Genomic DNA, 12037 nt, shown 5'->3' with positions numbered 1-12037 from the left:
ACGCGGAGCGCAGCGTGACACGGTGATGCTGGTCAGTAACGTTACTGCTCTTCACAGTCGCCTGGTGACGCGGAGCACAGCGTGACACGGTGACTCTGATGAGCGGTGATGTCAGTAACTTTACTGCTCTTCACAGTCGCAGGGTGACGCGGAGCGCAGCGTGACACGGCAACTGTGAAGAGCGATGATGTTGGTAACATTACTGCTTTTCACAGTCGCCGGGTGATGCGGAGCGCAGCGTGACACGGTGACTCTGATGAGCGGTGATGTCAGTAAAGTTACTGCTCTTCACAGTCGCCAGGTGACGCGGAGCGCAGCGTGACACGGTGATGCTGATGTCAGTAACGTTACTGCTCTTCACAGTCGCCAGATGACGCGGAGCGCAGCGTGACACTGTGACTCTGATGAGCGGTGATGTCAGTAACGTTACTGCTCTTCACAGTCGCCAGGTGACGCGGAGCGTAGCGTGACACGGCGACGCTGATGAGCGGTGATGTCGGTAACGTTACTGCTCTTCACAGTTGCCGGGTGACGCGGAGCGCAGCGGAACAAGCGGACTCTGATGAGCGGTGATGTCGGTAACGTCACTGCTCTTCACAGTCGCCGGGTGACGCAGAGCGCAGTGTGAGCCTGGAGTGACTGCTGATAAAGCCTATGGATCTTCAGAACAAGGCTCCATAGATTTTGGACGATGGATTCGAGGAACGTCGTGGGAAGTGCTGGACCACGTCGGACCAGTGTGGGAACTTTTTTTTATAATAAATTGGTGTAGGAGGGACAGTGTCTTGTTTTTATTTCTCCACTTTTAGGTTTGTAGACTACGTCAGACCTGCGTAGGATTGCTTTTTTTTTTCTTTAATAAATTGGTGAACCAGGAAAAGAGTCAGGAAGTGTATTTTTAAATAAAAGTATTTTTGCGAGTGTTTTTTTCCTTTTTAGTACAAAGATAGTAATGGGGGTGTCTGATAGACCTCTCTCCATTGCTACCACCAGGGCATGATGTCAGCTGTGTTTTTGAACAATTCATAGCGGACATCAAGCCCAAGCCCCATTACCCCGATTGCCAACGCACTAGGGCAATCGGAAAGAGCGAAGACGAAGCGCCAGAATTGGAGCATCTAATGTGATGTGTCACTTGTGGGGCGGCTGAGGGCTGGTATTTTTAGGCTGGAAAGGGCCCAATAGCCATGGACCTTCCCAGCCTGATAAGATCAGCTCACAGCTGTCTGCTTTATATTTGCTGGTTACCAAAAATGCGGGGGAATACACATCATTTTTTTCATGTATTAGATTAATACATGTACTGCAAGCTACACACGCAAGGCACTAATTATATATCTTACGGATATCTATCTACCTCTATCTTTGCACATCTTTAACACAAAAAAATCTTTAATTTCTATTCTGCATTCTATTCCGGTACGTGTGACACTGATGGCACGCACATGTCATCCATCTGCGGTATGTATTGTCATCAGTGCTGCCAGGAAAAAACAAACATGTCTATGTGTGGGTCTCAAATGGTTCATGTGAAAACAAGGGATGACAATAAGACGATTTTTTTTATACGGTCATGTGCCAATCTTGCCATTATCTCTGGTAAGATCTAGTAACAGGATCATAGCAATATGGTCGATATCAAATTATAAGAAGCATTTAAAGGGGTTGTCCACTACTAGGACAACCCCTTGTCATTTCTCATGTTAGGCTTCGTTAAAATATAAACACCTATACTCACCTCCGGTGCTGGCGTTGTTCCAGCGGTGTCGGCACTTGCGTTCTTGGGAATGAGAAGGGGTTGTCCAAGTAGTGGACAAGCCCTTTAAGGAAATACAAAAATACTAAAACTTAAGGCCCCCATACACATTGGATGATAGGCCAACTTTTATCTAATGTGTATGGCGACCTTCTGACTCTTCCCAGAGAGTTGGTATCCGGGAAGAGAAGGATCCGGTTGTTGGAATGTCATCGGCCAATCCTTTTGGTCTCTGGGCAGTAGCCTGTTGCCAGGGGGTCTGTCAGCAGATGTCTCCTAAAGGACTCGGGAACGTATATCAGAGCCGAATGTTCCCGTGTGCGGGGGATTGGGGAGCGATGGCTGCAGGCCGATCATTTGGCCAATACCAATCTAATATGTCTATGGCATGGCCAGGTTTTTCCCCTTTAGTATGAACTACTGTGTTTGGCCCATAAATTGCATATGTGACTACAGCCCAACCTCAGTTTTAGTAGCGCATCTATTCACAGTACTATGGCTTGCATAGGGGCTCCCACTGTCTAAGGGTATATTCAAACGTTGCATTTTTCTGTGAAAATCGCAGTACTTTACTGTCCCAGGAAAGTGAAGAGAGACTTTTCCTTGCAAAATTTTAAGTAGTTTCAAATCTGCAGCATGTCAGGTTTTTTAAGCCTTTTTCAACCCATTCTAATAGATGGGAAGAAATGCATTAAAAACAAACAAAAAAAAACACAAGCAAAGATGCGTGTTTTTTATGTAGTTTTTTTCCTGCAATAAGACATTTTTGGTGCAAAAATGTCTGCAGCAAATACTTAAAGGTGCTGTCCAGCCTTAGGCTTCAATTCTGCAGTTACTCTACTCACAGAGTAACTGCAGACTTGTGAATTCTCACATTGCGTGCACTGTGCGCTGTGAGGATTCTCTGGTGCTGGGAGTGGCGGGCGAGTGACCGCAAGTATGAATACATGTGGCCACATGCCAACTAGATGGGCGCGGCCTCACTCAATGCAAGTGTATTGATAGAGGCTGGACACGTCTAGTTGGGATGTGGCCGAAAGTATGCAAATCACATGTGACCAACCAGTTCCAGGTGCCGGAGAATCATCACAGCGTGCGGTGCGTAATGTGAGGATTCACAAATCTGCAGTCACATAGAATGGCTCCAGACTTTAAGCCGGAGGCCGGACAACCCTTTAATATGTGCACATAAGCCAATATGTCACTATGATAAATTTAGGAACATTTGAAGGTAGCAATCACTTATTCACATCAATGTATACATACAACACAATAAATAGAAGAGCAGTTCTTAGTGGATGCCCCCCCCATGAAATGCACGTATAGAGAACCATACAAGAGAGGGAGGCATGTAGCAATAAACCAGTAACGGAGCACCCGCTTGCGAGTCGTACACGGCTCCTGGTGCCCTTGTGTCTCCGTTCTCATCTCACAATTGGTACAGTTTAGCTGCAGGGAAGAGGCAAATCATGCAGATGGAAAGAGCAAGCTTCATCACCTTAGTCAGCAAGTGAGAGGGCTTTCCTGCAATGTTTCTGAGCAGAAGGGAGGTCTCCCTGTCCAGATAGGAGTGCTTGCACAGAAAAAGAAACAGACAGGAAGAGAAAAAAAGTGGAAAATACAATTAAAAGAAAAATCTGAGCAAAGCATATTCATTTGCGTGTTCTGATTAATGCGGTAAGCGTGCAAAGGAAAAGACACAATTCCCTAATGCATGATATATCAACATCTAAACATGAACACAGATGTCCCGGATGTAATATAGAAGTCACCGGGTATTCTGCAATAAAACAAAAAGCACTACATGTACCACACACTTATTCAGAAACTTTACATCTCAAAAGCATTAGTGTTGTCGAAACTAGCTTTTTCTCTATTGTGAGCCTAGCTGGACGGTAAAAAAAACAAACAAAAAGTCATTCTGATATGAATTGTCATAGTAGGTACACCAACCTCATCAGGGCTAAGATATCTCTTTAAACTGATTCGGTCACCAGGCTTGTGCCACCTGAGAGCAGTATAATGTAGAAACAGAGACCCTGACTCTAGTGATATGTCACTTACTTAGCCGCTTGATGTAGTTTTCAAATACATCACTGCTTTATAAGCAGGACATTATCACTAGAGGACGTCCTGTAAAACGACTGCCAGGCAGTCCTCCATATTCATGAGCTCTTTTTAACCCTGCCCACCACTGATTGGCAGCTTTCTGCCTATGCACAGTGTATACACACAGAGCTGCCAATCCATGGTGTGGGTGGGGTTATACAGAGCTCAGCATTCAGAGACCCGCAGCAGAGAAAACCGTGATTTTAATTAAAACTGCAGCAAGCAGCCTAATAAGTGATATAGCGCTGGAATCAGGGTTTCTGCCCCTACATCAGTCTGCTCTCAGATGGGGTAGTAAAATCTTGGTGACAGATTCCCTTTAAAGAGAACTTGTCTCTAGATTTTTGCTGCTTGAACCACTGTGCAACTGCAGCCAGGTATGTGTTTATCTAAAACCCCATGGTGCTCTGAGCCGGCCAGGGACTATATGGCGAGACCTGACTAGTACGTAGCGCCCCCGGGTGGCTTCTCCCTGCACTGCTCCAGCTGACTGACAGGTTGTAAGCTGGAGTGAGGTGGGAAGGAGCTGGCTCGGTGATGCCCCAGACTAGGCAGGGTCTGTCCCTATAATTCCTGGCTTTTCAAACTAGCTTTTTTCTGAAGTGACAGCGTTCGGAGAAAGACATACCGGGCTGCAATCACGCAGACGGGCTCCGATTCATGCTGCCTGTAGATCACGTAGCCTGAATCCAGTGACAGCTTCCATTAAACAATGCGTGTAGTTTGCATTTTGAAATCTAACAACAAATCCACTTTATATGAGGTTTTATACATAATGGGTTCGGGGGGCTTATCAGAGTATGGGAACATTCATTAACAGATCTGTGAATGAAAAATCAAGATTTGTCCACATTCTATGTGGTTACTGATGACTAAAGAGCTGACGACTAACACCTTCTACCACTCCCCGGGGTGTAACACACTGCATACGATACCAAGATAACCAGGGAGAGCGGAGTGCTCATACAGGCACTGGTGACATCAATCACCATTAACACTTGCATTATTGTTAAAATTGGTCATGCATTCAACAACCTATTAGAAATCCAAGGGGAAGCCAACCCAAATACACAGAACCCCCAAAATGTATATATTCCATCAATGTAACAGTGACAGGAAAAGTCTTACTTATGATTCTTTCTAAGAAAGTCTAGTCACATGCATGGCATTTCCTGCAAGTAATATTTTAAAGGAAACGAGTAAAAATAAATATAGAAAACAATTCAAGCTTTATTTTTATACATAATTATTATACAAGGGGTCTTCAAAATACATTCCCCCCATAAATAAAGTACTGTAAGAATAGAAGTCTTTGGATTGTCAAACAGATTAAAGAAGTTGTACAGTACTTTATATTACCCCCCCAATGTATCCTCCCGGGGCCCCTAAGACTTTTTGTAATTACCTCCCAGTGCTGTTTCTGCCTGTGAGTGGCGCTATCGGTGGCCGCTCAGAGGCAGCACGTGACCCCCAGCTGATGTCATGACAAGTGAGGCGTGACTCTGCACTGGGGTCCCCGCGGTGGCTGTTGGGTTGTGGGCAGGGTTATTCCCCGGGTCACACCCGGCATCTACCGCGCGCTTTCCCAATGAATGGGGAGAGGCAGAGCGTGCAGTGAATGCCGGGTGTGATGCGGGGGAGGTAACCCCACCCACAGCCTGGCATCCACCTGGAACCAGGAAGACAAAGACCCCCGGCTGCTGCCAGCACTAGTCATGACATCAGTGGATGTCAGAGCCGGCTGCAGCCGGGGGTCACATGGTGCCTGTGAGCGGCCAAGAATAGCGCCACTCACAGGCAGTATCTGCAACGGATGGTATTTACAAAAATCCTTAAGTGCCCCGGGGGGATACATTGGGGGGGTAATATAAAGTACTGGACAACCCCTTTAATCCCTATGAAAGGGAGCTTTGATACTTGGTAGATTATATTCCTAGAAAAGAATTGTGGAACTGTATTTTTTCATAATTTTATTGCCGTTTTTTGTCATATTAGGCTGTGTGCCCACGTAGCATTTTTCAAGCGTATATGCTGCGGAATTTCCGCAGCGTAAACGCTTGAAAAACGCATGTATATCCGCACCCCATGGTCCCCAATGGGATTCCGCAAGTTCTATGCACATGCTGCGGATTTTTCCGCAGCGTTTATGCCGCGTTCAAAAATCTGCAGCATGTCATTTAATTTTGCGTTTCCGCAAGCGGAATTGCCTTTGTCCAATGCATAAAAAACGCAAGGCAATTCCGCATGTGGAAAACGCGTGATAAACGCGCGAAAAATGCGCGATAAACGCGTACGGAATTCCGCATGCGTTTTTCCGGTAGAGGACTTGCATTTATGAAGCAGAAATTTTCTGCTTCATAAATGCAACATGGGCACATAGCCTTAGGCCTTTGATTTGCATAAAAAAAAACAGGCTGCAAATACGCTGCATGTGAACATAGCCTAATAGCCAATGTAGTTTTCTTGGTAAGAGTCTTCTGCTTTGCCATTTGGCATCAGTGACAAAGGGAAGTGCAGCCACATTGATGGGTGTTTAGGCTATGTGCCCACGTAGCAGATTTGTTGCAGAGCGTTTTTGCCTCTCTGGCAGAAAAAAACGCATGCAGATTTACATGCCAGAGAGAAGGCATGGATTTATATTGTGTGACCAACTTAGATGCTTTAAATGCTGCATCTATAGTATAAAAAAAAAAAAAAAAAAAAAAAAAAATTAAAAAGTTAAAAATAAAAAAAACCTGTATACTCACCTCTCCGGTCTTCTCCCGGCCGCGTCCTCGCTCTTCGGCGTCCCGCGGTGTACTTGCAGGACCTGCGGTGATGTCATTTAGTCAGCTGATGGTCACGCGACCATCACCTGACCGCTGACGTCAGCGGTCATGTGACCATCAGCTGACTAAATGACATCACCGTAGGTCCCGCAAGTACACTGCGGGACGCCGAAGAGCGAGGACGCGGCCAGGAGAAGACCGGAGAGGTGAGTATACAGGTTTTTTCTATTTTTAACATTTTTATATTTCTTTTTTTCACCGCGTGGTAGCCGGGATGAAGAGGAGTTGTAGTCTCCTCTTCATCCTGGGTACCACACGCACCCCAATTACTCTGCAAATTCGCAGCCATTGAATTTAATTGAAACGCTGCAAATCCACATATACCTGCGGGTTTGCTGCGTTTCAATGTTCCTCAATGGCCGCGAATTTGCAGCGTAATCGCGGTAGAAATGGTCATGCTGCGTTTTGCAACGCAATGCGAATTCGGCGCACAAATTAGCGCATCATGTGCACAGCACATCCATATTCACATTGCTTTGCATGGCAGACGGTTTTACAAGCGTTTTCGCGGCCGCAAAAATGCTACGTGGGCACATGGCCTTAGGGTTAACATTTCATACCAAGAACTAATGGTTAGATGCTGTTTTGTCTGCATGTTCAGCATCAAAAATACAACAAATCTTAAAAGAAACAAAAAAAAAAAATTAAAAACATTAGCCAATGCTATAATTAATGGGATTGTCCGGCATTAGGCTACAAGTCTGCAGTCACTGTATGTGACTGCAGACTTATGGATCCTCGCATCGCAATGTGAGAATTGTCCGACGCCGGCGGTCATGTGACCACAACTATGCGATTAGGGTATTTCTGGCAACATTCCGACTAGACTTGTCCGGCCTTGCTCAATACACCACGCACATCTAGGCGGCACGTGACCACATGTAAGTAAATTAAATTCTCATGGTCACATGCTCACCGCTCCTGGCACCGGAGAACCTCATAGCGCAGTGTGCACGATGTGAGCACTCACAAATCTGCAGTCACATGGAGCGATTGCAGATTTGTGGCCTAAGGGCGCACAACCCCTTTAATGATTTAACAGACTAGAATTCCTCTAGACTATGTAGAAACCATTCACATTTACTATATTAGATTTAATAGAAACCAGGGCTGTGGAGTCGGTGCTCATTTTGGTGGAGTCGGAGTTGGTATAAAATGGACCGATTCCAACTCCTAAAATATATAATAAATTGGGTGCAGTAGATCAATGCAGAATGTGCTGAATATTTTTTCATAGGAATTTGGGAAAGTTATGAAATGTCCTATAAACAGCTCTTCTATTCCTGATCTAAGGCTACATTCACACACAGCGTTTTTGCTGCGTTTTTTGAGGATACGTTTTTTTCAGCTGCAAAAGCAGATCAGCTTTTTAAAAAACCGCATCACCTGAAAGGTTTTTGAGCTCATAGATAATGTTTTCAATAGCAAAAGCAGATTAGAAAAACACCGAACAAACTGACATGCTCATTCTTTGTGAGGATCCGTTTTTGAGCCCAAAAACGGATCCTCACAAAACAATGTGTCTGAATGTCATATCTTGAAATCCATTGACTTTGCTGGGATGCCCAGAGACACTGCATTTTACTGTGAAAAAAGGATCCGCAAAAACGCTGTGTGTGAATCATGGCCGTAGCCAGCGAGTGGCAGGGGGGGCAGTTGCCCCCCCCCACCCCTAGGAGCAGGGGCACGCACCTATCAAAACTCACTTGTATGCTGCAGTGCTCCCGTCCTGCACTGGCTCCAGACTGCAGGGGGCTATCTCCCCTCCTCTGTCCTGTCTTCTGCCGTCTTCACCAGAGAGAGGAGGGGGAGGGGTGCCTGCCCTGCACAGGATCCGATTCCTGGGCCCCGAGCTGGAGAAAGTGAAAGTACTACTGCTCATCTCTGTCACAGGAAGGTAACTAATGCTAATATTGTAGGTGATTATTATGTGCAATGTACTATTTGCTGTCTGTAGCTGTCATCTGTCTCACACTCTATCCCTCCCTCTAGCTATCTATCTAGCTAGCCATCCCTCTAGCTATCTATCTAGCTAGCCATCCCTCTAGCTATCTATCTAGCTAGCCATCCCTCTAGCTATCTATCTAGCTAGCCATCCCTCTAGCCATCTATCTAGCTAGCCATCTATCTAGCTAGCCATCCCTCTAGCCATCTATCTAGCTAGCCATCCCTCTAGCCATCTATCTAGCTAGCCATCCCTCTAGCCATCTATCTAGCTATCTATCTAGCTAGCCATCCCTCCAGCTATCTAGCTAGCCATCCCTCCAGCTATCTAGCTAGCCATCCCTCCAGCTATCTAGCTAGCCATCCCTCCAGCTATCTAGCTAGCCATCCCTCCAGCTATCTAGCTAGCCATCCCTCCAGCTATCTAGCTAGCCATCCCTCCAGCTATCTAGCTAGCCATCCCTCCAGCTATCTAGCTAGCCATCCCTCCAGCTATCTAGCTAGCCATCCCTCCAGCTATCTAGCTAGCCATCCCTCCAGCTATCTAGCTAGCCATCCCTCCAGCTATCTAGCTAGCCATCCCTCCAGCTATCTAGCTAGCCATCCCTCCAGCTATCTAGCTAGCCATCCCTCCAGCTATCTAGCTAGCCATCCCTCCAGCTATCTAGCTAGCCATCCCTCCAGCTGTCTAGCCATCCCTCCCTCCAGCTATCTAGCTATCCCTCCAGCTATCTAGCTATCCCTCCAGCTATCTAGCTATCCCTCCAGCTATCTAGCTATCCCTCCAGCTATCTAGCTATCCCTCCAGCTATCTAGCTATCCCTCCAGCTATCTAGCTATCCCTCCAGCTATCTAGCTATCCCTCCAGCTATCTAGCTATCCCTCCAGCTATCTAGCTATCCCTCCAGCTATCTAGCTATCCCTCCAGCTATCCCTCCAGCTATCCCTCATTATATTCTATCTAAATATCTTGATTATTGCATCATAAAAATGATTAAATGTCTGATGTTCACATTGTACTACAATAAATTTTTCACTTAGATATAAGCAATATATGTGGGAGTCGGAATCATGGAGTCAGAGTCGGTGTAAGGGAAATTGAGGAGTCGGAGTTGCAGGTTTGGCTTACCGACTACACAGCCCTGATAGAAACAAAAATGTTAGTCACGGGGGCATAAAGTCACTTCCCAAGTGTGCCAGCGAGAAGACTCCCAGAACAGCACGCTGATGCCCATTTGTAATGAGCTGGCAGGGCTGCGGGGCTAGGAGGAGCAGGATGGGTAGTGTGCCCATTAAGGCTGGAAGATTTATTGGGGCAGATTCATCTAAGCTCTTAATAAAAAAAAAAAAACACCCCACCAACACCAACCTTTTGTTGCCATAACAACCCAATCACCACAGTTATTTTAATGCAGCAGTCTAAAAATCAAAAGCTAAACTCTGGTTGCTATGGGCAACACCGGCATTTTTGATAGACGATAAATCCTTACTACCCGCGGGCACTTCCTCGATGGCGCGGATCTGCTGATGTTATTTCTGTCATTCCATCCAACACTAAAAGTTTTATGAACCATTGTGGGGTTACAGTGATTCACAAAGATCGTCAGACACAAGCCTCCGGGAGCTTTTACAAGGGACTAATTGCATTATCCCAGGAGCGGCTTTTGATTGTTTTAATAAATGTTTCAGTGTTAAAAAAAAAAAACAAAACCATCAGTTGCCATGGTAACGCCTCATTGCTCCGGGATCAGGGGACATAGCAACGCTCAAATTCCACAATCTTAGTTTGCTACCGCATGTTTTCACATCTCCATATAAAATAATGAGGGGTGATGGCTTTTTATTTGACACACTAACGTTATGGATATTAGTGAGAGGCTTGACCGCACGGCGACGGAGCGGGAATTCTGCCAACAGACATGGCTGCCAAGTGCCGGCAGGAGGAGATTAGGGACCTGTATTGTATCACGGGAGATACCGGCACAATCTGATGAAAACGGATGTTACCAAACGCAGGCGGACAGACAGACGTACGACAGATCACCAGGGTTCTTATAGGCGTGAGATCTGAAAATGGACACGGGAGCTCAGTCTCCCTCCTGACCCCATCCACAGGTCTCCTCAGACTCCATATTGTCTAGGACTTTCTGCAGTCATCCTCCTGCCCCCCTCCACCAGTCTCCTGAGATCTCCATATTGTCTAGGACTTTCCGCAGTCATCCTCCTGCCCCCATCCACCAGTCTCCTGAGATCTCCATATTGTCTAGGACTTTCCGCAGTCATCCTCCTGCCCCCCTCCACCAGTCTCCTGAGATCTCCATATTGTCTAGGACTTTCCGCAGTCATCCTCCTGCCCCCATCCACCAGTCTCCTGAGATCTCCATATTGTCTAGGACTTTCCGCAGTCATCCTCCTGCCCCCATCCACCAGTCTCCTGAGATCTCCATATTGTCTAGGACTTTCCGCAGTCATCCTCCTGCCCCCATCCACCAGTCTCCTAAGATCTCCATATTGTCTAGGACTTTCCGCAGTCATCCTCCTGCCCCCATCCACCAGTCTCCTGAGATCTCCATATTGTCTAGGACTTTCCGCAGTCATCCTCCTGCCCCCATCCACCAGTCTCCTAAGATCTCCATATTGTCTAGGACTTTCCGCAGTCATCCTCCTGCCCCCATCCACCAGTCTCCTGAGATCTCCATATTGTCTAGGACTTTCCGCAGTCATCCTCCTGCCCCCATCCACCAGTCTCCTGAGATCTCCATATTGTCTAGGACTTTCCGCAGTCATCCTCCTGCCCCCATCCACCAGTCTCCTGAGATCTCCATATTGTCTAGGACTTTCCGCAGTCATCCTCCTGCCCCCATCCACCAGTCTCCTAAGATCTCCATATTGTCTAGGACTTTCCGCAGTCATCCTCCTGCCCCCATCCACCAGTCTCCTGAGATCTCCATATTGTCTAGGACTTTCAGCAGTCATCCTCCTGCCCCCATCCACCGGTCTCCTGAGATCTCCATATTGTCTAGGACTTTCCGCAGTCATCCTCCTGCCCCCATCCACCAGTCTCCTAAGATCTCCATATTGTCTAGGACTTTCCACAGTCATCCTCCTGCCCCCATCCACCGGTCTCCTGAGATCTCCATATTGTCTAGGACTTTCTGCAGTCATCCTCCTGCACCCATCCACCAGTCTCCTGAGATCTCCATATTGTCTAGGACTTTCTGCAGTCATCCTCCTGCCCCCATTCACCGTTCTCTTGAGATCTCCATATTGTCTAGTACTTTCTAGCTGGAGAATTATTTGTATCTACAGCTGTTTTACCTGAGATTTTTAGGTTGTACTGCTGATCAGATGGGCCACTGCGCTTGTTTCAGTGCCCCCCTGGAGTGTAGACAAATAGGAA

General features: G+C 46.6%; 1 protein-coding gene across 3 annotated transcripts in view; it reads right to left on the bottom strand.

Annotated features, from left to right (window-relative positions):
- Positions 1 to 12037, bottom strand: part of RAPH1 (Ras association (RalGDS/AF-6) and pleckstrin homology domains 1) — a 177060-nt gene that overhangs the window by 65792 nt on the left and 99231 nt on the right. For 2 of the 3 annotated variants that reach the window (XM_073646406.1, XM_073646405.1), the window contains exon 5: positions 3255 to 3329. The exons of the other annotated variant lie outside the window; for it this stretch is intronic. In XM_073646406.1, coding sequence (XP_073502507.1) covers positions 3255 to 3329 — 75 coding nt within the window. The remainder of the gene's footprint in view (positions 1 to 3254; positions 3330 to 12037) is intronic. 3 annotated transcript variants of the gene reach the window in all.

Source organism: Phyllobates terribilis, unplaced genomic scaffold (genome assembly GCF_046119375.1).
Source record: "Phyllobates terribilis strain yellow unplaced genomic scaffold, ASM4611937v1 Scaffold_9__5_contigs__length_417890890, whole genome shotgun sequence".
Classification (NCBI taxonomy): domain Eukaryota; kingdom Metazoa; phylum Chordata; class Amphibia; order Anura; family Dendrobatidae; genus Phyllobates; species Phyllobates terribilis.
The sequence above is the reverse complement of the archived record's forward strand: the minus strand, read 5'-3'. Positions and strand labels throughout refer to the sequence as shown.